The sequence below is a fragment of the Podarcis gaigeae genome, assembly GCF_964106915.1.
Source record: "Podarcis gaigeae genome assembly, chromosome: 2".
In the NCBI taxonomy this organism is placed as follows: Eukaryota; Metazoa; Chordata; class Lepidosauria; order Squamata; family Lacertidae; genus Podarcis; species Podarcis gaigeae.
Genome location: NC_139679.1, coordinates 75,570,300 through 75,597,898, shown reverse-complemented (window position 1 = coordinate 75,597,898; position 27,599 = coordinate 75,570,300). Strand labels below are relative to the sequence as shown.

At 47.5% G+C, this 27,599-nt stretch overlaps 1 protein-coding gene across 8 annotated transcripts; it reads left to right on the top strand.

Moving 5' to 3' along the window:
• Positions 1 to 233: 233 nt before the first annotated feature.
• GLYCTK (glycerate kinase) lies at positions 234 to 26,279 on the top strand. Of its 8 annotated transcripts, none has more exons than XM_083726598.1 (6): positions 234 to 277; positions 11,142 to 11,548; positions 12,655 to 12,806; positions 21,601 to 21,776; positions 24,252 to 25,848; positions 26,089 to 26,279. In XM_083726598.1, the coding sequence occupies exons 2-5, from the start codon at positions 11,262 to 11,264 to the stop codon at positions 25,155 to 25,157; spliced, it is 1,521 nt and encodes a 506-aa protein (XP_083582724.1). In that variant the 5' UTR covers positions 234 to 277; positions 11,142 to 11,261; the 3' UTR covers positions 25,158 to 25,848; positions 26,089 to 26,279. The 8 variants fall into 8 exon arrangements, with proteins under 8 accessions (XP_083582724.1, XP_083582726.1, XP_083582723.1 ...); XM_083726597.1 differs by having other exon boundaries at positions 268 to 567; XM_083726596.1 differs by lacking the exon at positions 234 to 277 and adding an exon at positions 6,811 to 11,034.
• Positions 26,280 to 27,599: the final 1,320 nt, after the last annotated feature.

The window sequence follows — 27,599 nt, the reverse complement described above, 5'->3', positions numbered from 1 at the left end:
AGCGGGAAGCGCCTTGCCTGGCGGCGGAGGGAGAGGAGGAAGCCGCGGGGAGGGGACGCTGGTGGGGCGGAGAAGCTGGTCGACGGCGCCCTCAGGCTGCGGGCGGCAGGAGGAGGCGGCGGCAGTTGCAGCAGCGGCGGAGGCTACTCATTGTGTCCGCCATTTTGCGGCTCCAGGGGGCCCTGCGAGGAGAGAGGGGAGGAGGGGAGCGCGCCGCGCGGAATTGTGGGGCAGCGGAGGGAAGCAAGGCGGAAGGAGGCGACCCTTAAAGGCGCAGGTGCGCCGGCGGCAAAGGGGGAGAGCAGTGGCTCATGGGATACAAGCAAGTCTCTCTGAGAGGCGGCTTGAGGGGGGAGGGGGAGCGACAGCGGTGCATTGTGGGAGCCGGCGTTCCAGGCGCGTTAGATGTGAAGAGGCGGGCTCGTTCGTGCGCGGCCTCTTTCCAATCGCTCAGTTCCAATCGCGTGATAGAACGGTCGAGCGGGAACGTTCTCCTCTGTGGGCAGCCAGCCAATCCCTGTTGAGTGTAGAGCCCCGCCCCCGCTTACCTTGCGGTGATGCCTTCAGGTATAGCCAAGTCTCGCGAGTCCCTCCTTAACCCGGGAAACGGAGCTGCGGGAGACGAGGACCAGCTCGCGCTGTTAATTTCAGCAGGTTTTCGTCATGCACCCTCATTGTACACCTCTGAGAGGCTATGGTACTAAGCGGCATACAAATTAGAAAAATAAAAATAAGCGAGGAAGGGGGGCTGCCCCATGAGTGTCCAGTGTCGTTGGAAGAATCAGGTTCTGGCAGTGCCCTCCCTCCGCCACCGTGCACACTTTAATCTGGGCCTTGCCAGTAATTGCCTTGCTAGTAATCAAGAACTGGGATCGGGCGGTAGAAGATTCTCAACACACAGCCGCCAGGCAGGGCGGGAGACGCTTTGCAAAAGAAAATAACCCCAGGCGTACTACGCTGCGTGTGGCACTCTTGGCAGTATGAAGGGTGACCTGTCTAGGATCAGACTAGAAATGTGAAAATCCGGAAAATGGGAGAGGCGGTTTCCCCATGTTTCTGAGCCCTCCCCCCCCCCCCGCCTTCACAATTCTAAATCAGACAAGTGTCTCCAAAACCATAGTTCGTTTTTGGTGTGCGTTTGGAGGCTCACATCCAGTTATAAAGTCATATCCTGATGCCAGTGTGCCTCCAGCAGAGGCCTGTTTGGGGAGGCTGCTCAGATTATAATTAGAAAGGGTTCTCACTCAGTGGCAAAACTTATGCTGTTTCCCAGCTTAAAGTCCCTGTAGAATGGTGAAGGTCTTCTGTCGGAAAGCCTAAAGAGAAAGCGCCATTTAGTTTAAGCGAGGGGTCAGCAATATTTTTCAGCCGTGGGCCAGTCCACCGTCCTTCAGACCATGTGGTGGGCCGGACTGTATTTTGAAAAAATTAATGAACGAATTCCTATGCCCCACAAATAACCAGAGATGCATTTTAAATAAAAGCACACATTCTACTCATGTAAAAACACCAGGCAAGCCCCACAAATAACCCAGATATGCATTTTAAATAAAAGCACACATTTTACTCATGTAAAAACACGCTGCTTCCCAGACCGTACATGGGCCGAATTGATAAGGCGATTGGGCCGCATCCAGCCCACGGGCCTTAGGTTCCCAACCCCTGGTTTAAGCCATGGGTCACCAACCCGTTTTGGACCAAGCGGCACATTTTGCTAGAGTGCTGTGAGTGCCAGTCACTGAGCTACAGCCCTTCCTCAAAGATCAAAGGTAATGGATATCTTGGAATTCTTGGCTATTTCTTTATAAAGTGAGGGGTGGTGAGGGGTGTGGCTTGGGAGTGTGTGTTGCCTGGAAAGGGTCTCAAGGGCTAGATCAGAAAGGCCCCTGGGCCTGAGTGTTCCCTGTTTCTGGCAAATGCAGTGCTGAGCTGGATGTAGCCCTGGTCTGACTTCCTGTAAGGCAGTTTCCTTTGTTTCTGCTAACATTCCTCCTGCTGTATATCCCACACTTGACACGTTTAATGCATGGTGTTCCCTGCCCAGTATGTCCCTGTGAGAGAAAGCAAGCTGCAATCCAGGTGATTGAATACAAAATGAGTAGTGCTGTGGAAGGGATGGTGAGCTCAAGTGGAGTCATAATGGAGACTGAGTCTTGCAGCTACTGATGGTGCGATTGTTCTTGTTGGTTTCTTAGGGTGTGCTTTCATAGGATGACACTGGCTGATCAGTTGCAACTTGAACATGAGAGATTTTGCCTTTGTGCAGAGCACTGAACTAGATTGACTTCCAAGTCTTTGTACATTTCTGCAATTTTCAATTCTACTTCATATGTCATTTTTGAAATAAAGATGCATTTCCCAAGTATGTGCCCTCTGCTCATTTGAATGGTCACATTAGTGTCTTCGTGTGTGCCCTTCCACGATACGTTTGGAAGGTGGCAAGATGAGAATGAGTCTTTTTTGCAGTTGCTCCCCACTTGTGGTGCTTTCATTGCATTTTTTAAGGTGCCAGGCAAAAACATTTCTCTTCTCTCAGCCTTTGGCTAATTAAACATTCTACAGCCTTTTAAACTGGGTGAAGGAGATTGCTTTTGTTTGTTTGTTATTATGGTATGTGTTTTTGTGTTTTTATATTGCAAACTGCCCTGTGATCCTTGGATGAAGGGTGGTAGAGAAATTAATATAATAATAAAAAATGATAGTGTATTTTTGTCTTGAGCGTATGCATCATTGCTCCCTCTAATAAAGAACTCAGTGCGTTGAGTGCCACTGGAAATGGCACCAAAATGCAGGACACTAAGAAACAAGAAGGTACCGGCATGCTTGGAGGAACCCTGGGTTTGCCAAAGTAAAAAAAAAAAAAAAAAAAAAGATAAGATAAAACCTGGGATTCTGGATTGTCCTGCTTGGAGAGATTGGGTGGGATTCAATTAAATTGTTGCGCCCAAGGAGTTAGCTCTGCTCACGTACTGGAATTTCCCCCCTCTCCCTGCACCCCATAAATCTGCTCTGGAGAGTTGGGGGAACCCCCAGAAAAGGTTTAGGGGGCATGCAGGGGAGGAGAGAGGGGAAAGTCCTATTGCGTGAGCGGACCTCATTCTGCACACACATGCCCAACTGCATTGCATTCCTCCTCCCATTGACTGGCTGAACAGGACCACTTCTGTTAATACATGCGGATAAATTACAACACTTTACTGCACACTTCTCTGTGAGCTGTGATCATTTGGTCCTGTTTACATCATGGCTGCTTACTTAGGCTGATTGACTGCTGTCATTTGGGATTGTTAGTTGCTAGCATGCATATTCTGATAGCGCCATCCTGCTTGGAGATATTTTGGGTAACGTATTCTTCTTCTTTGGACAGAAGTGATTCAGTCTTTGTTAGTCACACCAAGGCTTGTGTAGGGATGATTGGCAAGAAAAGAAAAAGTCCCCATGTATAATTAAATGAACAGACGATACTGTGTCAATGAGGGAATAATTTTCTTAATCAAAATGCTTTCCAAAGACCCAATAGTCACATTTAAGAAAGTGAATGAGAAAATTCTTTGTTAGCAAGTAAAATAAAGTGCTTCACCCCAAACGGAATTAAAAATAGTGACAGTTCCATCTGATAGGTTCTTCTGTGTTCTATCTCTGCAGGCACTTTTATCCCAGCCTCACTCAGAGTACAGAAAGCTTCTCCATGCTTGAAACAAGAGTATGGTGAGATGGGGGTGGCTGGCAGGGTTGAGCTCTCCTCACCCATACAGTATATGAAAAATTGACACCTATGTACTGCCTGAGCAACTGAAACTCACTTTTTTCTTACCCCTTAGATATGTCTGACACAAAAACGTAAATTTGGGGCTGCTCCCAAATTATCTTGCTTTCCTCTCAGTTCCTTGCTGAGGGATGTTTTCTGTTTACAGTATTTCAGGTGCTTTGTTTTTAATCTTCTTCCTGGTTAACTGAAGTAAAATTGATGATGAATTCTTGAAGGTGATTTCCACTAATCTGTCAAAACCAAACCAAAAATGAAGCCTAGGGGCACTGTAGCAAATGTATATTTTTGTTAATCTTTAAGGTGCCTCGGGATGACTCAGTTGATTTTGTAGAAGCAGGCTTCATAGCATGTTGAGACGCATGTGAAAAGCACAGTTTGCCTTGTGCAAGTTTAATCTTTTCATAATGAAAAGTTGGCAAAGCCTTTCTCACAGATTGTACTTTGGCAGACCGATCCTCTATACATCTACTCAAAAGCAAGTTCCATTGAGTTAACCAAGACTTATTCCCAGCTGCATAGATGCAGGTTGCAACCTAAATAATCTTAATGAGAAGTCTTATATTTTGTTTTGCTGCACAAATGGTAACTCAAGGTAAATCCTCTGAAAGCACAATAAGGTGGTGTTACGGCCACTAATTTGATCAGCTCTTTTCTCTAGGAAGAGAGAGTTCAACAAGATGGACATATAAGGGAAGTAAAAGCGTCCATGCCAGAATGATGGTTTTAGCTCCTTGGTAAGGGAGACAGCCGGTTCATCCCTTTCACTTTGGCAGTAACTCTGCTTCCATATTCTGGTTCTGTAGGAACCAGGTGACTCTAACCAGTGTTCAAAGCTCCCATTGTTCTAGGTGCATTTTGCGACAGGGTATTTCATTAGCGCGAGCAGGGTATTTCATTAGCGCGAGCAGTTTCTGAGCTCTGGGCACAGAAATCTTAAGTACTGTGCTTAAGATTTCAGATTAAGACTGCAGAGTGGAAGGAGAGGAGGACCTTTTTCTGCCTCCCCACTTTCAGGTACTCTGAAGACTGGAGAAGAGACCCTCTTAAGAATTTTAGGGGGGTGGGCAGGAGAAGGACTAGACCATGGGTAGGCAAACTAAGACCTGGGGGCCAGATCCGGCCCAATCACCTTCTAAATCTGGCCCGCGGACTGTCCAGGAATCAGCATGTTTTTACATGAGTAGACTGTGTCCTATTATTTAAAACGCATTTCTGGGTTATTTGTGGGGCCTGGCTGGTGTTTTTACATGAGTACAATGTGTGGCTTTTATTGAAATGCATCTCTGGGTTATTTGTGGGGCGTAGGAATTCGTTCATTTCCCCCCCCCCAAATATAGTCCCGCCCCCCACAAGGTCTGAGGGACAGAAGATCGGCCCCCTGCTGAAAAAGTTTGCTGACCCCTGGACTAGACAGTGTGAAAAATGAACACAGTATTTTAGCTGCAGTTCATTCATTTTCAGTTTTGTATTCTTGTTATAAAAAAGTACACCTAGGCATTCCGTTGTTGCGCCCATAACCTAGGTTTATATCTCAGTTCATATCTCAGTTTCTAACACTGGCTCTAACTTCATGCAGCAGCGTTTCCCATCTTGCCACGTGGGAAATGATGACCCAGAATATTGTCTTTGTCACCCCAAATTCTAACATGCCACTTTTCATTCCCCATAACCTCAGGAGCATTGCCACGGTACGCAGTGCTGGCATGGCATTTCCTGTGTTTCCCTCGTAATAGCAGAAATGACATCTATGAAAATCTTTCCATAAAAGAAAAAACAAAACAGAAATAAGATATTTCTGGAAGTGAGAAGTTTACCGAACACTTTTTCAGTTTCCTCGGGCTCTGTGTTTATATGCTTGGGGGAGGTAACTTTCTGGAAAAGGGACATGAGCCCAGATATTTGAGTCAGAAGAGATGAAGGATCTCAGGCGAAGGAGCAGGCCAAGATCTGAATTCTGTGCAAGCAGGCAAGTTGGGTAGGAGTGTAGAGGGGTAAAAAAATGGGCTTTGGGGTTGTCAAGACTGGGATAGCGGAGAAGTGGCTTGCAAAGAAGAGTGGATCACTCTCCTGGGGCTTGGGGGAGTGACAGCCTTGGAGCAATGTCCGCAGCTCCTGGAATCTCAGGTTGCAGCTTTGGTACAGAAGGTTGCATATCGTTTACATCCTTTGCCGGTCCTGCTGCCCTGCGAGTGAACCTGTAATTAAGTCCGCCCAGCTATGCTGATTACATTACCTCACATTAATTCTGCAGACTCCCTTGCTTTTCATCACCAGGTGGCAGTTTTCAGGGGCCTGTAATTTTTCAGAGGTTTATATTTAGGGTCCATTGTAACATCTTACATTGTAGTATGTACATGGTTGTAAACCTACACCTAAAAAAAGGTAATGTGATCAATATGTGTACTATGGCATTACCACAGCTTCAAGTGGCAACCAGTACATAAAAAGCAGCCATCATAGATGGGGCATTCACCTCAGCTAAACTCCTCAGGGAAGCCAGATCATGTGCTGAGGCAAGAGTCTCTGAGAGAGATGTTGTCTGATCAGATACCCTGTCAATGCACCCTCAGCTTTGCCTTGAAAAGGTAAGGTAAAGGTAAAGGTACCCCTGCCCGTACGGGCCAGTCTTGACAGACTCTGGGGTTGTGCGCCCATCTCACTTAAGAGGCCAGGGGCCAGCGCTGTCCGGAGACACTTCCGGGTCACGTGGCCAGCGTGACAAAGCTGCATCTGTCGAGCCAGAGCCGCACACGGAAACGCCGTTTACCTTCCCGCTGGTAAGCGGTCCCTATTTATCTACTTGCACCCGGAGGTGCTTTCGAACTGCTAGGTTGGCAGGCGCTGGGACCGAGCAGCGGGAGCGCACCCCGCCGCAGGGATTCGAACTGCCGACCTTTCGATCGGCAAGCCCTAGGCGCTGAGGCTTTTACCCACAGCGCCACCCGCGTCCCTTGAAAAGGTACAAATAGCCAATTGTATGAAGATCACCATTTAGGAGTCTAAAGCAGTCTCCGTAGTAACATGTAGTACAGGGTGGGGAACCTCTGATTCTCCAGATGTTGGTGGACCACATTTGCACGGCCTAATGGTTGGCCATGCTGCCTGGGGATGATCATAGTTGGGAGAGCCAACAACCAACTGGAGGGCTACCGGTTTGCCTACCCTGATTTAAGGCTATTGCCCTTGAGTCATAGGACAGGTTCCTTATTTGTATGTGACTTGTCCCTTGGGGCTCAGAACTTAGCATGCTTAAATGCATTTTGCACCAAAATGGCAATAGCTGAGGGCCAAACGTAATTCTGGGGCAGCCTTTCCCAGCCTGCTGCTTTCCAGCATCATCCTTGGCCACTGGGCATGCTGGGTGGGGATGATGGGAATTCTTGTCCAAAAGACCTGGAGGGTACCAGGTTGAGAGAAGTTATTCTAGGACATCTCATGATAAAGACAATTCTCCAACCAGCACTGGTGGCCCAGAAACTGATTTTGGAGATACTGTTGACTAATCCGTGTTCATTATTGAATGTTGTGTTTCTTTCTGGTGATTTAATGGGTATTATATAGATATAATTCCAGGTACAGTGAATCATTTCAGTTAATATATGCTTGTATGTCGATTTGTAATTAACTTGAACACCTCTTTACACCTCCTCCAGTGGATTTAATAAGGAAGTAGGAACTATCTCCAGTCTTGTATAGTGGAGCTCAAGCCATAGTCAGAAGCAACATTCAGAAGAACATATCAAAATGATTTATTCAAATTAATATGCAGATTAGGACCATTATTCATTAATGGCAGCTTATGAAGTTTTCATTTAAAGGAGATTAATCTAAGCCCTTCACAATCCCCAAGCAATCCTGTCACGGAAGAAGCAATTCTCAGCAGATCTCCGCCAAGATTAATGAGGGCTTCTGGACTACGTTCCAAATAGAGGCTTCAAAGTTGGAAATGAAGGAACGGGAAAACAAGGAAACTTTGTTTGCAGTCTGGCCTGGCTGGAGCTGTTGCCAAAAAGTCAAACCTTTCTCCAAGGCAACTTAAATTCAGTTTTGCCATGGCTCCTTTTCTTGCTCATGAGGGAATAGCAGTAGCAGACGCAAGCAAAGGGGTGGTGGCTGTGAAAGTGCCATTCACTTCTCCGCGGGAAAATGTCAGTGGGGCTGTGAGCTGCGCTCGTTTTCGGTCTGCTAGCAAATGAGGGTTTTCCATATTTATAGCCTGGTTTTCCTTTTGCAGAGCAAAGTAGCTGACTAAATACCACAAATGTACACTCTGATAACAATAGATTTAAACAGCTAATACAGCACACACATCCAGAGTTTGGAGCAAAATTATTTCAAGGCTAAGCTGATGCACTGGGACTTCCATGACATTTGCCCCTTGTTACTTTTGTCTCACCTGTTCATCCTTTCCCTTCCCTTCTTCTGTGGTCTTTTCCACTGTTGCAAGTTGGTTTGCAAAAACTCCTCAGGGCAGAGTCCATTTGTTTTCAGCTAACTTTTATTTGGAGTAGACCTGTTGCAATTAATGGCCATGGCTCATTTAGGTCTCTTGATTTCAATGAGCTGCTCTGAGTAAAAAATGGTTGAATACAGGCACGTGCCTCTCTGCTAACACTACTTAGTAAAAGGTCTTGTGGGTTGCTTTTTGGAAATGAAGCAGGTCGGTTCCTTCAGCACCTTGAGAGGTTTGCATCTTGTCTTCTGCTTGTTCTGGAAGAGATGCTCCCAGCTCTTTCCTCCCCCAGCAGATTGATAAAGCTCCCTGGTCTTCTGTGTCACTTGCTCTGTGTCACCCAAAGCAGTGCCTTCAGGATGCTGCTGGAATACACATCATCCCTCTGCGCTGGTGGAAACTGATTGAGTCCAGCTATGTATATCTGGAGGCTATCACATTTGCTAGCCTTGAGTCTAAAAGATATAAGAGGTCTAAACCAGAGATGGGGATCGGCAGGATCCTTCCTTCCCCCATCCACTGTGGAAGAACACCCACTTCTCAGTCACATGACAACGGGTGACAGCTTGAAAAGGGGCTTGCCTTTGAGGTCCCTTTGGAAATGGACTTCAGAGTGAGGTCTCGCTGCCTATCAGCTGGTGGATGCTAAGACACATTGCCTTTGAAGTCCCTTTGCAAAACAGTTTGTGTTCAAATTGCTTTCAGGCGGACTTCAAAGACCATGCATTTCAATTCCAAGTGGCTGGTGGGAGCCAAGAAACGGAACCATACAGGGCTTTATAGCTCTAAACCTATAAAGCCTTGTATGACCTCGTGTGGCAGTTTCCCATACCTTGGGAACGCACGGCTAGTTGGTGCACTTGGCAGCACTGGCTGAACACACACCTCCCAACTCGTGCAATAAATTGAATTTCTAAACAGTCTTCAAGGGCATTGCACGTGAAGCACGTTGTACTTGTCCGTCCTGGAGGTTACAAAGGGACACGTGACATAGACAAGATCCTCTGTATCTAGGAGAGGGCTCAGTTGACATATCAGATGGAATCTCTTATTGCCAAACCGGCAACCTGAGATTCCAGGAGGTATACCGGGTCAGGAAGCACGGCCACACGCAAGCCCAGTCAGTAAACGGTATCCCCCCTTCCTATCTGAAGCATTTTTGCCTCCTCAGAGCACTGAGAATCCAACACCAAAATAGTAATTGCCTTGTCTTAATTTAGTCACCATCCATTCAACCCAGACCTCCAGACGTTGGTTTTAAGAACTGTCACTGGTGCTTCTAGGTTGCCTGATGACAGAATTGGGTGTCATCAGTCTATGGATGATATCTCAGTGCTTTTGCCCTGTACACAAGGTACCTGAAGTGCAGGTTGGAGGCTGCTATTTTTAAAAATTGGATACACTTATGAATTTCTTTTTTGGGTTGGGTTGGGGCAGAATCTAGTTTTTGGAATTTATTATCAGACAGCGTTGAAATCTGGAGTGCTTTTCTTGCCTTTGGAGGCTTCTGTTGCTTAGCAGCTAGCAGGGCCTGTCTTTTTGCCACCTGTTCAACCTCTTCATTTACAGATGGATGCTACAAAAGCAACACAAAACTATTGTTCCCTCCTGACAAGGAAACTACAACTCAGACAAGGGGAGGAGGTACGGTTCATCTGCTTCTGAAAGGCACCCTTTAGTGTAGGGCATGGGTAGGCAAACTAAGGCCCGGGGGCCAGATGTGGCCCAATTGCCTTCTAAATCCAGCCTGCGGACGGTCTGGGAAGCAGCGTGTTTTTACATGAGTAGAATGTGCCCTTTTATTTAAAATGCATCTCTGGGTTATTTGTGGGGCATAGGAATTCATTCATTTCTCCCCCCAAAATATAGTCTGGCCCCCCACAAGGTCTGAGGCACAGTGGACCGACCCCTTGCTGGAAAAGTTTGCTGACCCCTGCTGTAGGGGCAAGCAACCTGCCACCCTCCTGATGTTGGACTCCCAATGGAAGCGGATTTAAGGCAGTGCAACCAGTTTCATTGCACTGGGCGCTGAGCATTGGGGGCGCTTCAGGGCGTTGCAACTATGATGAGTAGAATGAGAGGCAGAGAGAGAGGGACATGAAATTTTGGCCTAGCACAGGGCCCCACTGAAATTTGAAAGACCAAAGTCTGCCCATGCTCCCGGTCCCATCAGCCTCGGCTGGCATGGCCAATGCTCAAGAACGGTGGGAGTTGTAGTCCATTAATATTTGGAGGGCCACAGTTTCCTCACCCCTGCTTCACTGTAGGAAGACTCTATTGTTCTATCACCATGTATGACTCTTGGCTTCTGGACCCTGCTGAGTTACCTCCTGCCCCAGCATTATGTTACTGTAGAGTAGCTGTGGTTACAGACCAAAACTGGGTGGGGACATTGAAGCTCCTTGTTTTTTTCCTCATTCTCCAATGACTGAGCTCCCTGGCTAGCTTGATCCTTTCCATTCCTTAGCTAGTCACTGAGCTTCTTACTTTGCATCCCTAACATCACAGAGAAATGGCTTCGTAGCCTTCCAGTCTACCCCACTCTGCTTTTGGTGTGGGAGAAGGCAGTTTGGTATACTGTCCTTTTCTAAATATACCGTTCTGCTTAACTTGCCTCATCTAGTTTGTCTAGTTACCTAATGGAAGGCAAATGACTTTCAAGCAAGCCCTGCTCTGTAAATTATTAACCTCCTCACTTGATCCATCAAATTGGGTAGGCGAGAAGACCTCTGGACTTTCCCAGGGGGTAGCGAGTAGGCTCTTCAGTTGTAGAGGCTGAGGGAAGAGTACATGCAGAGCTTCTGTGAGATGGGTAAGTTAGGAGTGGAGAGAAACCCACCACCTGTCCTCCGTCTCTTTCTCGCCCCCTGATTTCATAGTGCGGCTCAAAATATTAATTTTCCCTGTCCCTTGTTGCAGGAAAACTGCAGCTGGTTAACAACTTGGGTCCTGGCCTCTCTCTTTAAGGGTTGGCCTGTTGTTGACAGAGCTTGCTGGTGCTCCACTGCTTGCTTCACTCGTGAGGCATCTTCCCCTGACATGGCCCTCCAGGAGCATGGGCTTCATTTATTCCGCAGCGCTGTTGCCAGAGTCCTGCCGGGGCCTATGCTGAAAAGGGCCCTGGTTTTGGAGCCAGGTGAATGCCCAAGGCTTGTGTTGCACGGTCGGCCTTTTGAACTGAGGAGGAACTTGTTTCTGGTCGGCTTTGGGAAGGCTGTTCTGGGCATGGCAGCTGCAGCAGAGGACATCCTTGGAGACTACCTCGTCCGGGGAGTAATTAGTGTTCCTCAAGGCATCCAAGAAACTCTGCAGAACACAGGAAGGAGGTATTGGTTTGTTAAGGGCATTTCTAGTCCACGTTTTGTTTAAAATAATAAAACTCCTAGAACAGGGTGTGAGGAAGCAGGGCCATGTTGGAGGGTGATTTAAATACACAACCAGGCCTGGGGGAGCAGCCTCAAGGTCCCCTTACTGACTGGACATGACTTCTTCCTCACTCTTAGTTGTGTATTGAACAATCTGGTCTTCACTTTTCTGTCAGAAGTATCTGCCATCTAAACCCAGGCCCAGAGGCTTTTTTAAACAGTAGACAGTAGAGGAATGTCCCTGTTACAAACAACAGTCCATGCTACCATTTTGGTTGTGCGCTGTAGATCCTTTAGAGAGAAATTTTCCACACTTTTTTCTTACTGTGGACTAACCACTTTAAACTCCTGCCTAGTTTTGTTGTTAAAGGTGTTTTTTTTTGGGGGGGGGGGTTTACAGTTTTGCTACTTAGGGCTTCCTAGAGTACTGTATTCCCCAGGGAAATTTTGTGATCTGTGATAGATCCAAGACAGCAGCAACATTTAGCTGAAATGCTGTGGAATCATTTGCCCCTGCAGAATGGATTGTTATGCCTGAATAGCTTCACAACCCCATTAATGCAAGCACTTTGGGCTGCACAACAGAAGTCCCCCCCTTTCCCTATGTGCCCCCTAAATCTAGAGAGTTGGAGAACCCCCAGGATGTATTTAGCGGGTGCTCAAAAGGAGAGGGAGAGGAATTTTGATTGAGTGATTAAAAGTGCTTGCGCTAGCAGACCTGTTTAGGAGGATACTGCCCTCTGTTGCTTTTTTGTCGCATGTGCACGCACATCTTAGGTCTGGCAGTGATGATGTTTGTCCTGCTTTTGATCACCCTGGCTGGTTGTTCAGCTGGAATCAGGCTGTAATTTCATTCATTAGGACCTCCTAGCTCTTGAGGGTATGACAATGTCAGGCCTCAGAGCCGAGCAACTGTCAGCCTACTGGGCAATAGATGTATTAAAATGATGGCATCTCACAGTCATTCGGAAGGAACTGCCCTGTAGCTCTTCGTTTGCAGGGGTTTTCAATGGTAGGCCGAGCATGTGCCAGAAGATAACCTGTTCATCTTTTGTTAACCTCTACAGGGCAATGCTGCTGAAGCCCCAGAGCCGCATCCAAGTTATGGAAGGAGCTAAGCACAACCTTCCTGACAGAGCAGCTCTGAAGGCAGCCAACGCTATCCGGGATTTGGCCGAGGGCCTGACAGCTAGGGACCTTCTCCTGGTGCTGATCTCAGGTAATGCCTTGGGATTCCAGGACAGGGACTTGAGTTTTACAGAGAGAGCCTATCCTCCATTAGCTTCCTTACCGTTCTTTCTCCCTTTTCTGATCTGATTTATATATATTTTTTCCTCCCACTTGTGAAGGGAAGAAGCCACTGCACAAGCTTACCTAACAAACTAGGTCAATTTGTCTGTGCAAAGAAAGCAGAACTGGAGCGTAAAGTGGCTCAGAGTTGTTCCCCAGTGTGACTCCCACGCTGCTGGCAGCTTCGTAGCTTGTGTGTTTGAATGTGCTCTTCTAGAAGCAGGATAATTGCATTTCCCTCTCCTCTCTCTATCTGCTTGCTTTGGAAACAGTGTCACTGTTGACCCAGGTAGTCCTGTCTGCCATCTGCCTCTGTTTCTCCATCTCAAAGAAAGCTGCATTTTGGGAATCCTGATGGTGCCTGCTGGAGTGGACGAAAGTGTAATGTGGAATACTAACATTTAGTTTTAAGTTCTCTGCATCAATAAATTACTCTGCTGAAATAGATTTTGCTATGTGATCTTCATCAGTTGTTCTCTTTCTTTCTCTGTTTCAGTCTTCCTGCCTCACCTTTCTTGTTAAGTAGTTTGAGATCTGTGGGTCTCACTTGGCGATTAATCTCTGCATTAGATCTCTGTTCTTGCACTGATGTTTCCTGGCTCTCTCAAAGCACCACTCTTGCCTCTGTTTCTCACAACACTCGCATGCACTTTGAGGTGGCAAGGTACGCTTTCTCCAGGAGATGGCAGCCCTGAACCAGAAAACGCAAAAGCAATGCTCTTCTAAAGTGCTGTGGAATTGGCAGGGGGCACTGAGCCTACATCAGGGGTCTGCAACCTTTAAGACAAAAAGAGCCACTTGAACCCGTTTCCGAATAATAATAAAAAACTGGGAGCCGCAAAACTCATCATTATTAAAATAACTTTTTTTAAACTTTTTTATTATTTCTTTGTTTGACCCCTCAGAATTACTCCTCCTCATAGAAATAAACGTTAAATTAACATGTTACCTTTTTTGTGTGTGTGTTCTTCACTCCCTTTCAAAACAGTGACCAGCGTACATGCCCCTTACAATGTAGCGGGCGGGCGGGAAGGTGATGTTAGGGGGGTGCGTGACTAACGCACGCACCGCCCCCATGCGACGTCACAGCCAGTACAGCGCCCGCCACAGTGGGGAGCACAATGCGCCTCCTCCCCTCGCTAGTATCCGCCCCGGAGCCGCGGCAAAGGTGTAAAAGAGCCACATGCGGCTCCGGAGCCGCGGGTTGCAGACCCCTGGCCTACATAGAGCGGGGTTAAAGAAACTTGTCTGGAAGCTGCTCTGAATGAGTTGAGAAGAAAATGAAATATTCTGTATTTATTAGCATTTGGTGTGCTGTCATGCAACTTGCCTTTTGACAAGGAGCTTAGGTGATATCAGAGCAGGAAGACACTAGCTTTTCAATATTATATGGATTGTTGTATTGCTGCATGCTGAGTGTGGTGCAGTGGGTCAGTGGGTCTGGCTGTTAACCAGAAGGTTGGTGGTTTGAGCCCAAACAGGGATGGCTGTGGGCAGGATTCCTGCATTGCAGGGGGTTGGAGTAGATGACCCTCGGGGTCCCTTCCAACTCTGCAATTCTGTGATTCACCCACAGATTGTGTTACCGCCCTGTAGATGGAAGCTGGCCTAAGACGTTGTGCTTGGCACTTCAGTCATATCTTGGATGACACTGGTTTTTATACAAGGTTCAATTTCATACAGTGTCTTGGATGACACTGGTTTCATACAAGGTCAGTTTCATACAAGGTTCAGGCTTGGTTTTGTCACTGAAACTGCCTTGGTTGCCTGTAAGTTCCCCTACATTTGGGAGGGAGGCGGGGTGTGTGTGTCCATGTCGACTCCTTGATTTCCTGACAGTTTTTGATTCCATTGACTATGGCTTCCTTAGTGTCTCTGAGTTGGCAGCCAGGGGAGCTGCTTGGATGGCCAGCTTCAGGAATTGGTGCTTGGGGGATGTTTTTCAGACCCATGAAGCCTCCGATGTGAGTTTTACATGGTTTGCTTTTATCCCCCCATGGTGTTGTCCGGATGCTGATGACATGCAACTCTGCTTCCCAGGTAGGTGTGGCAGTGGATGTGCTGGTCTTGGTAATGGACTCGATGAGAGCCAGCAAACCGAAGCTCAATCCAGATAAGTCTGTTAGTGGACACTTCCTCTGTCTCAATGAGTGGAATGCATCCAGTTGTTTATGAGGTTACATTTCCCTTAAAGGAACAGATGTGCAGTCCTGAGTTATTTTTGGAACCAGCACTGTCATTGGAGGGACAATTGGCCTTAGTGGTGTGGAGCACCTTCTGCTAGCTGTGGCTGGTAGCCCAGCTGTGACACTATGTGAGTGAGAGTAGCCTGGCTTATGCTGTGTGTGCTCTGATAACCTCCAGGTTCAACTACTGCAGTGCACTGTACACAGAGCTGCCTCTGAAGATGGTTCAGAAGCTACAGCTAGTGCAGAATACAGCAGCGAAATTGGTAACTAGGAGGGCATGAGCATATTGCACCAATTCTGACTCAACTGTACTGACTGCCAGGTTGTTGTTGTTTTTTCTGGGTGCAATTCAAAGAGCTAGTTTTGACCTTTAAAATCTTATATGGCTCAGAGGAACTGCTATACCTGCTTTCCTCGTATTAACTTTTTCAGAGTGTAGACCTACGCCTACTGTGTCTGCCACCGTTATGGATGCCAAATTTGTGGTAATGCAAAGCTGGTACAGAAATGGATGAGCAGGGGCAAAAGAAGGATAGAACAAGAAGCAATTTATCTGTGCATCACTCAGAATGCATTTCAGCTAAATTTGTATAGCTGCACATACTTGATACTAGTGCAGTAAGTTATTTATTTTAAGCACTGACGTCTGCTATATGCTATTACAGTGGTACCTCTGGTTATGAACTTAATTTGTTCAGGAGGGCCTACTTAAGCTGAAACCATTCTTATCCTGAGGTGTGCTTTTGCTAATGGGGCCTCCCGCTGCGCGCATGCCTGCGACGCATGATTTCCGTTCGCATCCTGGGGCAAAGTTTGCAACCAGGAGCAGCTACTTCTGGGTTAGCGGAGCTCATAACCTGAAGCGTTCATAACCAGAAGCGTTCGTAACCAGAGGTACCACTGTATTAAAGATTAGGGTAGGTAAAAATTCAGCAATATAAAAAGTAGTAAAGCACAGATAGGGACGTGGGTGGCGCTGTGGGTTAAACCACAGAGCCTAGGATTTGCCGATCAGAAGGTTGGCGGTTCGAATCCCCGCGATGGGGTGAGCTCCTGTTGCTCGGTCCCTGCTCCTGCCAACCTAGCAGTTCGAAAGCATGTCAAAGTACAAGTAGATAAATAGGTACTGCTCCGGCAGGAAGGTAAACGGTGTTTCTGTGCGCTGCTCTGGTTTAGTCATGCTGGCCACATGACCCGGAAACTGTACGCCGGCTCCTTCGGCCAATAAAGCGAGATGAGCGCCGCAACCCCAGAGTCGGCCACGACTGGACCTAATGGTCAGGGGTCCCTGTACCTTTACCTTTAAAGCACAGATATCCACACAACCCAAACATAAACTCCAGTATTCCCTTAACACAGATGTCAGGGGTTCAGGAGCAGAGGCACAGGAGTGGGTGGAGATGGAGAGCGAGGAGGAGGAATCCGAGGGGGGTGGAGGCAGTGACAGCGGTCAGAGGGATTCCACGAGCCTCTCCAGCGAATCGGAAGATTCACAGAAGGGAGCGCCGATGGCCAGGGCAAGGGGGGTGCCAAGGGGGAAACCCCAGAAGGAAGGGGCCAGCGGGGACTCCCAGAGCAGCAGTTGGAAATCAGGACCAGCTTCCCCACCAGAGCGCAGTGGGGGGGAGGAGTCCCAGGAATCGGGACCAGTGTTCTCACTACCAGCGAGAGGAGATGAGTCAGGATTGACCACGCCTCCATCGGAGAGCGGGGAAACGGTCAGGAGGAAGGTTACCGGCTGGGCGCGCGCGCAAAGTTCAAATGTACAGGCGAGCGGCACAGCAGGTAGCCCGGATAGGGAGCCAGGTCCTAAAGCCCGCCGGAAGGAGGGGCAAGACTCAGGGGGGTCAGCGTCAGAAGAGTCCAGAAAGGAGGAAAACCCAGGGGGCAGGAGGACCCAGAGGAGGAAAGAACAACGGAAGAGGTGGAGTAGGGCTAGGATCTTAAACTGGTGTGGAAGGGGTGATGAGTCACACGGGACTTCGCCGATCTAAGGTTAAGACGTAGGGCTGCACGCTCTGGCGTTGGAATGGAAACCAAACTTCGATAAAGACTTTTGTACATTACATCAACCTGGCGTTGGTCCTCTGTGAGCTGGGACCTAGAGGCAGCCCTGACAACAGAGAAAGTATGAATACACTAGGTCAGAGATTTGTGGGCCTGCAGGAGGAAGAACTTCCAGTTCTGGGAGGCACCAAGTAAGAATACTGGCCTGGACGCCTGATAATATTTTAATATGTGGATGTTAGACCAGAGCAATTGTTAGGGAACTTAGTGGGGAGAATGTGGCCTCCAAAATAATCTCACTGCAGAAACATCCACTGATTCTTACCATGGAAAATATATGCATTTTATACATATGTTCATACATACATGTATACATACAAATACATACAGTGGTGCCCCGCAAGACGAAGGCCTCGCAAGACGAAAAACCCGCTAGACGAAAGGGTTTTCCGTTTTGGAGGCGCTTCGCAAAACGAATTTCCCTATGGGCTTGCTTCGCAAGAAGAAAGCCCATAGGGAAATCTCCGGGGACCTCTTTTAAATGCTAGCGGTGGGGAGCAAAGCCTTTCCCCCCCCTCCGGCCTTCAGAAGAGGTCCAGGAAGGCCGGCGGGGGCCGAAAGGCTTTGCTCCCCACCGCCAGCATTTTAAAAGCAGTCCGGGATAGCAGGGAAGCGCTTCCCGCTATCCCGGATGGCTTTTGAAGGCAGGCGGCGGGGGGGGGGAGCAAAGACTTTCGCCCCCCACCGGCCTTCAGAAGAGGTCCTGGACCTCTTCTGAAGGCCGGTGGGGGGCGAAAGTCTTTGTCCCCCCTGCCTGCCTTCCGGGGGCTTTTAAATCGCCCCGGAACAGCGGATAATTCCTCCACTGTCCCGGGGCGATTTTAAAATGCTGGCGGGCGGCAGCGCTGCTGCCCGCGAAGCCTTCGCTGCCGCCCACCAGCATTTTAAAAACCCCGGGACAGCGGAGGACTTCTCCGCTGTCCCGGGAAGGCAGGCGGGGGGGGGGAGCAAAGACTTTCGCCCCCCACCGGCCTTCAGAAGAGGTCGGGGGACAGACTGTCCCCGGACCTGGTCTGAAGGCGGTTTCCATAGGAATGCATTAATTGATTTTTAATGCATTCCTATGGGAAACCGTGCTTCGCAAGACGAAAAACTCGCAAGACGAAAAGACTTGCGGAACGAATTAATTTCGTCTTGCGAGGCACTACTGTACAAATGTTCCCATGACCATCCCTCAGTGTTTCCATAATCAACTCAACAGGGAGCTAAATTCTTCATTATCCACTGTGGGTCCCTGGCAGCTGGGTCCCTCCATTTCACAGTGTACAAGCAATCTGCCATGCTTGGGAGAGAGGATTCTACCATTCAAAAATGGATCTACCTGAATGAAAGTGTTGTAAGATGGGAATCGTCTTGCCCTTTGGCTACCTTTTTATTGGCAAGAGTTCTAGACCCTCAAAGCTTACTGTAGCCAGCTCTGTGTTTTTGGAAGCTGGTTCAAAAACTCCCATCTAAGAGAACACTCCCTTCTCTGGCTACTCTTGACTGGATTGCTGGTGACTGAAGAAATGTCATGCCTACTTAGTTGTTTCTCTGGTTTGTCATATTTGCCAGATGTTGTGTCTCAAATCTCAGAGCATTTATCATTTAATGGTAGCTTTTTGAGCTGCCTCCGGTACAAGATTGCCCTCTACTCTTTTCACAATCCTCTTGATCATATCTCTCTGTGGTTGTCCTGTTAGTTGTGATCGCACATCCGTCACGCGGGCTGCAAATACGTCTGGTGCTTGAGCTATTTTTCTTTCCTCCCTTTCCCATCCCCTTGTGTCACTTGCCACAAGCTTTTATCTGCAGTTCACTTCATTTCTCTATTTTGCATAGCCTGGTGCTGTTTTTGAAGCACTCTTCGCTATGAACGAGGTCAATAAAACAACGAAGATTGCTCTGTGTTGTGATAGTGTTACTTTTGCTTGTTCTCTCTTGGCAAAATGCTTCCTTCTGTAAATCAGGGGTGGCAAATTCAAACAGATTACAGGGCAAAGCTCTATACCCTTCAGCAGGTTCACAGGAGCCATAACCATCCACTGAAAAGTCCTCTACTCTAATGCACGGGGAGTAGCAGTTCTGCTGGTTAACTTCTAAAAATACTGTCTGCCGTCTAGCACCAGTTTCCTTCCCGCTCCATCTTGCATAACAAAATCTCTTTGCAAGCACTGCCCCCAGTTGGAATTCCTTAAACCAGACTTCAGCACCCAGCAACCCTTTTCCAAGACCCACCCCCCTGCCACCTTGCCTGTCTAAATATCCCTGTTGTCACCCAACTCCTTTTCTGCAAATTTCTCTGTGGGCCACTGCTGCCTATTCCGCACCCTTGCTTCTCAGCTGCAAATGCCAGCAAGCTGTCCGTTCTGCACTCGGTTCTGCTTCATGCGTGTGCACTCTCCTGTACACGTCACCCTCCCTGACATCTGAACTGCTAATTTAAAGGGAATAGTGGAATGGGCTGATGCAAAGCACATGTGGTAACAGGCACTTGCCCTGGCAGGAGTGTTGCTCCCTAACCCCAGAGTCTTGGATGAATAATTTGTGTGGAGTGTAGTAGGGATGCCGCAGGCCACGGTGAAGACCACAAGAAGTCTAATAAAGCCCCCAGGACTTACGTTTGACAACCTTGTCTGGGATACGTCTTCTTTTCTCAAGTCTTTCCTGAACTAGGTTTGGTCTGGCTTGAAAGAGAAGCAAGGGGCAAGAATAACATGCAACCACACCTATGTAGAGCAGGGCTCCCTCCTATCTACTGGGACATGGAGAAAATGGTATCTGGTGTGGCTTGCTTGCTTGATAGCATTTATATCCTACCTCTCCTCCAAGAAGCTGAGGGGAGCAGACATCATTCTTCCCCACTCGCATTTATCCTCGCAACAGGTTAGGGTGAGGGAATGCCTAGCCCAAGTCCCCCCATTGAGCTTCACAGCTGAGCTGGCCTCCTCCATCCTCGTCTGATCATATGGAGCTGGTGGTACTGAAGAATTGCCAGCAAGATGGTGGTGCTTGGCTGCCTTGGTTTGCCTCATGGGTGGCTAACTTTTGGTCTTCCAGATGTTGCTCAGGGTTGGAGTCCAACAACATCTGGAGGGCCACCGTTTAGTTCCACCTGACTTACAGAGACAGAAATGGAAAGGCAGAGGAAATGAGCCCTGCTCGTGGCTACAAAGGAGGTCAGAGATGTGGGCACTCCCGCCATCCTTTTTACCAATATGTTCTCGCCGCTCATTTAGCAAACCAGTTCCCTCAAAGACGGTCAGTTCAGCTTCTTTAAAACAGCTTTGCATCTCCTCCCCCACACACAAAAAAACCCAAATCCAAAGACAAAAGTTCTCTTTTAGAATGCTTTTGCTGACTTCTTATCATCACTACATGCCTCATCATCTCTGGGACCTAGGACACCCCAAATCCTTTTGCCTTCCAGCTGTCCTCCTCAGTCTCTCCCCCCACCTCCCTCCTCCAGCCACATATTTTTGGCCCATATTTTGGCTGAGTGGCAGGAGATGGTGGCCTATGCATTGGAAGGTCCTCTACAGATTCCAGGTCAGCAGTGGGTTAAGAATACGTGGAGAAGGCTCATCTTTTTTCTGGTGGTGTTACAAATGTTAGATTTCATCACACTTTTGAATGAAGGTTCCCATTTGTCTCACTGGAAGACTCCTCTTCGCACTGACCTGTATCATCCACCACCTTGTTTGTTTTCTCTTTTTGAACCTTGACTTCTTCTCTCATTCCAGCCTCCCCCCCCCCCACCTTTGTTATACCAGTCTTGCTATATCTCCCTCCTTTCTCTTTTCCCATTCACTTTCAGCCTCTGCCTCCTTGTTCCTTATCCCTGAAAGCAGCAATTTTGTTTCTCATTCACTTTCTCATCTTTTCTTTCCTGTTTCTCCCCCGCTGCGCACTCCTGTTCCCCCCGGACAATCTTTCTGCAGATCCCTGTCAATCACCACTCACCATAGCGATCCCTCTGTCCTTCAGACTATATTGCTACCGCCATCATTTCCCAAACCCTTTCCTTTCTTACACATTACAAAACTGATTGTCTTGACATTCATATTTAAACACCTTCCTTTGATATCAGCTGAAGGACAAAGAGCCTGTCCAGTCTTTTACAGTTTCTCCATTAGTTGCTGGAGTTACTTATGCTGTGATTTTACAGGTTAAGAACTGTGCTGAGTCGTTGATGGAACAGTGATGTATGTTCGAGAAGAAGGACTAATGCATTCAGGAGTCTTTATGCGAATCTCGGCTTCAGCCACTTGGTAAAAAGCACTCCCAGTTGTCATTCCAATAAGCTATGCGTGCAGCTGAAAAAGAATTAGCAAAAAAATATGCTTCCAGTGCAAGGGAAAGGGGAAAGCTGCCTGAAAAATGTCTCCCATTGCTCTCTTTCTGATACAGGACTGCTCTGTATGTGGTCATGAGAAGGAGCCCCGCTGTGTAAAAATGTACTGACTGTGAAGTTCTCCTGCATTTTAGGAGGAGGGTCGGCACTTTTACCTGCACCCATCCCGCCAGTCACCCTGGAAGAGAAGGAAACCATCACCAGGTTACTTGCTTCAAGGGGAGCTACCATTCACGAGCTGAACACCATCCGAAAGGCCCTCTCCTTGTTGAAAGGTGGGGGGTTGGCACGGGCTGCCTATCCTGCCCAGGTGGGTATGAGATGCTGTCTGACTTTGCCCAGCAACTCTGTGGAACATTTAGAAAGGAGCATCTTTTGTAACTCTGGGTCAGATGTGGGTGGCATGGATAGACTTGAAGTGCAGAAGGAGTGGGCAAGTTGTTTGTTTGCTGTTAATGTTGCTGTTTTGCCCTCCTTAACATCAGTGAGCATAAACTTGGCCAGCTCAGTTTCAGTGAAGCTGAAGAGAAGATGGCAGGTAGTCAGAAAGCATCTGAGGAATGGTGGGCTACTGACCTTGAAAGATGACCAACATCTGTCTGCTTAGCACTCATGAGAGATCTGCTTCCGGATTGCGCTCAGGACTGTGGGGACAGTGAAGTGGTAACCCCAAATAACACGCCCAGAATGAACTATGTAATCACACACACAAATTGGAGAGGAAGTCTTTTTAAAATATGTCTGCTTTTCTTTTCTTGTTTTTCCCCCTTTCCCTTTGTGCAGGAGTGAGGCTGAGCTTGGAAAGGAAGATGGTGGGGAAATGGAAAGGCAACAGGGTATTTAAAAGCCACTAAAGTAGGACAAGATAACGTGGTGCCTTTCAGACGTTGCTGGACTCCCAACTTCCAATCAGTTGAAGTCCTCATGGCCTAAGGTCAGGGGTGATGGGAGATGTAGTCCAGCAGCAATTGGAGTGTACCATGTTGTCTCCCAATCCCTAATAAATGTGCCCCTCTGGAAATTAGTAGAAGCCCAACCTTGGTGAAACCTTTTTTTAAAAAAGCTCTGAAGCCATTACCAGAGGATTCTTCCATATTTTTTTACACTGCCTTTGCCTAACCATGAGAACTCTGAAGTTTCTTTTTTAAATGAATGAATGCAAAAGAAGCAATAGATTAGGGTCTCTTTGAACAGACCACTTTAGCAGGATAATGGAATTCTGTGCTTAAAATCCCAAAGTATCCAATCAAAATCCCAATTTATACAGCAGTTGTGGATTATGCGAATTAATTAGGTATATGCCTAGTTCTTAATTCACATTTCACACAATTTGCACATAGTTGGTTGGGGCTAAGAGGCAGGGAGGGTAGAATACTTTTAATGTTTAACAACTCCAGAAGTCTTATACATTAATATATGTTTTTCTAATCATGGACTGGGAAGGGTCAGCTGTTTCTCAAAGAAAAGTGAAGGGCAGAAATCAATTCTGTCTGAGTGGTGGGAAAGAGATTGCTACTCTTGGAGTCATTTTCAAATGCAGTTGCTCACCAGTGGCACGGCTGATGTATTCAGTGCAATGTTTAAAGACATGGCTGGGTCATTCACTTGCAATTTTTGCAGAAGACATGCAGGATAAATGAATGTGAATGATTGTAGACATTTGTTTTAATAGGATGAACCCTGACCAAGAGTCTTTCTACATACCGAGAAGCCCTTCTCCTCATCTAGCTTTCTCACTGCCTCCTTCCCCCCCCCCACCCTCTGCTGCTGTGATGCCTGCTTATGCAGGACTCACTGCCACTGCTGGTACCTGCACAGCCTATGCCTTGATACCAACACTGTTAAACACTTCCTCCTACAGCAGCAACAGTGGGATTCAAAAGGCATTGCCTCTGGGTCCAGCTCCCCTGGAGAATGAAGTCCTGGGGGGCAAGCAGTCTTGCAGGAGCAGCATGCTAGCCAAGGGTGATGGTAAAGAAGAAACTTGTCCCACTCCATAATGACTGCTGGACTGGAGCAGCAGCTGCTGGCAATATCTGTCTTCCACCTGGGCCAGGAGGAGGAGAAAGAGGCTGCTGGCTGCTCCTTGGTCAGTAAGGATGCTTGATGATAACGTAGCTCCAGCCATTTGCTTCCCCTCGTCCCCCTCCCTTGGTGCAGCTGCAGTGGTAAGCAGAGAAAGGCAGCCAGCTCATGGCAGTGCCTCCAACTTTCTGGGAGGGGACAGGGCAGCCCATCTGAAACAGTGCTGTGGCCTCCAGGTTGAGAAACGCCAAATTAATCTATTACGTTCATCTGCGCACAGCTCTCAAGTATACTTTGTATTTAGGCAATGCGCACGTGCTGCAGCAGGCGTCATCTCAGAAGCATTACCTCTAAAGGGAGAAATGCCTTGTTTCAAAGATGGTGCTTGCTATTTGCGGTTTTTATAAATACGCATGAATCTATTTAAACATTGCAGCCCTAATCCTCAGCATAAATCCTATGGAGTTCAGCAGGGTTGACTTCCTGCGTCGTTTGGTTAGGATTGCAGGCTCTTTGACTTACAGCTGAATCTATAAAGTGCCTGCTTTGAAACCAGTTGCTCCCGAAGTGTTAGGGGATGGGAAGCCCCCTCTGTGGGCTATTTCACCCTTTGCAAGTCATCGCACGATCTTGTAGTCCTCGTGTGATCAGCATGCATGGAGGATCACACCCTCCTCCTTCTCCTCTTGCAGTTAACACTCAAATTCATAGCAGACACAGTGGAATGTTAATGAGCGATTCCTGCCCTTCTTGCTTCTAGGTATTGAGCCTCATCCTCTCTGATGTCATTGGGGATCCTTTGGACATCATTGCAAGCGGCCCCACTGTTGCCAGTTCCCACAGCGCCCAGGACTGTTTTCACATATTGACCAGATACAATATGCTGGACACCTTGCCACAGTCGGTGCAGACCGTGCTGTCTGGCTCTGCCACGGGGCATAACACTCCCAAAGACTATTCCCACGTCTTCAACGTTGTCATTGGCTCGAACAGGTTAGCTTTGGAGGAAGCCCGGTGCCAGGCAGAGGAGCTGGGTTACTTGACCCTGGTTCTGAGTGATGCAGTGTGTGGGGAGGTTGGCACAGTGGCTCGTCTCTACAGCCTGTTGATTCAGCTCATTTGCCTGAGCACCGTGAGAGGTGCCCGGACCGAGCTTTTGAAAGACAAGATGGAAGAAGCACTCTCCAGCCTGGAAGCACAGCTGGCAATCCCAAGCTTGAACTGTACGGACGCTTTGCAAGCTTTGCAAGAATCCCAAGCAGGAAGACCCATTTGCCTTCTGGCCGGGGGAGAAACCACCGTGCAGCTTCGAGGAAGTGGGAAGGGGGGACGGAACCAAGAGCTGGCTCTGCGAGTGGCTTTGGAGCTGCACAGAGCCAAGTCCACAGAGGCCGGCAGCTTTCTGGAGAAATACGACATCGTGTTCCTGAGTGGCGGAACTGATGGGCAAGATGGGCCGACAGAGGCTGCTGGGGCCTTCAGCAGCCAGGAGCTGGTGCATGAGGCTGAGCAGGAAGGCTTTGACGTGGAAACTTTTCTGAGCAATAATGATTCATACACATTCTTTACCCAGTTCCAAAGAGGGCACCACCTTTTAATGACGGGCCTGACAGGCACAAATGTCATGGACGTTCATGCTGTTTTAATCAGAGCTAGAGGTGGTTAGCGATGCACCAGACATTCAGATTCTTCTTACTACAAAGGAAGAACTATGGGCAAGTCTAGGCTGCATGAAACAGGGAGCCTTGCTGCCCAGACTGTCAGTGTCAGATTCCAAAGGTTGCAATTAGACACATGGTAGATGTTTCCAAGGCAAAAGATAATCATAATCCTGGATATTAAGGTTGCATTAGCACCTGGTTTAAGACTACTAACGCAATTTTTTTTTCTCCTGATAGTTTTTTTTTTAAGTATCTTTTAATTGATTTTTTAAAAGAGGATAAATGCTTTAATTGGATAAATGCACTCTGTGTGGGGCGTCCCTTGCATTTGATCCAGAAGCTACAGTTAGTGAAGGACACTGCAGCACAGTTGCTGGCAGTAGTGAGACCTTGCCATAGGATTCTGCAGATACTCCACACTCCCAGCCCAGCCACCACGGAAGGGTCTGCTGCTGTTTCTCTTCTGTCCCCGGTGCTCGGATGGAGAGGCCAAAAAAGGGAGCATTCTGGGTCTGGGGTTGGGAAAGGCTTTGGAGCTGCCCTCCCATTCCCCTGACTCGCTCCCAGAACAGGAGAAAAAAATACACCAGCTCTGTAGTACTTCCATTAGGAACACTCCCCACTCCAAAAAAGGCCAACTGAAAGAAGAGGGAAGCAGAAAAAGGATCACTGTATCAGATCTGTCTTCTGTTTCATGTATGTACAGTGGTACCTCGGGTTACATACGCTTCAGGTTACAGACGCTTCAGGTTACAGACTCCGCTAACCCAGAAATAGTACCTTGGGTTAAGAACTTTGCTTCAGGATGAGAACAGAAATCGTGCTCTGGCGGTGAGGCGGCAGCGGGAGGCCCCATTAGCTAAAGTGGTGCTTCAGGTTAAGAAGAGTTTCAGGTTAAGAACAGACCTCCGGAATGAATTAAGTACTTAACCCAAGGTACCACTGTACTATAGATTCCACCTCTGTTTAAGTCTGCTGTAGGCTAAACATCCTACCCAGACACCACCTACTAAGTGATACCTTCTTATTTTTAACAGGAAAACTGCCTTTCATGCTCCCTCTCTCGCAGTCACCCATGTCTAATGCACTGCCCATTATGAAATAAAAGAAATATATTTGCCAATTAACTCATATGTTTATGAAGTTCTTCTTTCTATAAGAGGGATTACCTCTGACTTTTTGTCTTCACATTTTGCATGACAACTGAGCAACTCATGACTATAGACACAAGCCTTTTGAAACTCTGAAGAAGAAAGCATTTCAATTTAGTGATGTTGGTATATTGTAACTTCTTAATTTCATGCATTGGCCCTGAATTTGTTGTATTCACCATCACTAAAGCAAAATCGGTGTAGTGAGGTGGGAAACATTCTCCTGTGTTCCTTTATTTTGTAGTATGCTTGGCTTTGTTTTGCATTTCCCAAATAAGCATTTTTCTTAGGATTCCCTGCATGGGGGTGTCAGTAGGTTAGCCTACTGTGTTAAGTTTCCCCAGCCTGAATCTGACAGAAGTTTCCACAGCCCAGCCTCTGGGTCCTTGACAAGAGCTTGGAACTGAGAATCTAATTGACCAGATTCAGGGAGCATGTGCATTTTAGCTATTGATCTTGGAGCCATTACTAACATTGAAGTGGGAGAGTGTCATCACCTGTTATGGGAAGAATGGCATGATGAATAGTCCAGATGTACCAGCACAAATGTAACCTGACCCTGTGACCTTTTGCTCACCCTTTTGAGATGGCATTTTCTTCCTGGTTGATATTTCATGGCGGAGTGCACTGTGCTACATGAATGCTGCAAGCTCTCCCATGTATTGTTTCGCATGCTGGCCAGAAAAAACAATGCAGCCTCAAGTTTGTGACCTTTTTAACAGTATAAAGTCAGAAGTCACTGTCACTCTGATTAACTCCTCTAATCCCACAGAACAAAAGCAAGAAAGCCTGCAGAGGCAACCGTCCTGATCCCAATTTGCTGCGCTGCAAAATGCAGGCCATTATTTGAGTGTCGCCAGCCAAGTTTGCGTGTCCACTTGAACAAAACAATGAACAAAACCAGTCTTTCATCATATTTTGTCACATAATGGGGGTTATGTGAATGGGTCATTGTCATAGACCTGGATTTTGCTCCTGTGTGATCCCTTTCCCCAGCGTGGTTGATAAATTAGTACTGCAACCCATTCCTCAGCATATTTACTTGGAAGCAAGACCCAAAATGATCCTAGTGTCACTTAGCCTACACATGAAAATGCTGAGGATCATTGTCTTAGTTACTCCAACTTTACTACTCATTCTAAAACACTTCCAAATCATTGTTTGCTACCACCTGTTGAAATCTATATCTGCCACCTCTGATAAAAAAAAGACTTTTGGCTTTCTGAGCATGGTTAGGTTGTTAAAACCCAGCTGCATAGGTGGTGTTCATGAAAATATTTCCACACAGCTGTGCAA

Coding starts and splice junctions, on each gene's coding strand:
- GLYCTK (XM_083726593.1), top strand. Junction 11,549..12,654: donor CTGCAGAACACAGGAAGGAG/GTATTGGTTTGT, acceptor TAACCTCTACAG/GGCAATGCTGCTGAAGCCCC. Junction 21,777..24,251: donor GGGCTGCCTATCCTGCCCAG/GTGGGTATGAGA, acceptor TCTTGCTTCTAG/GTATTGAGCCTCATCCTCTC.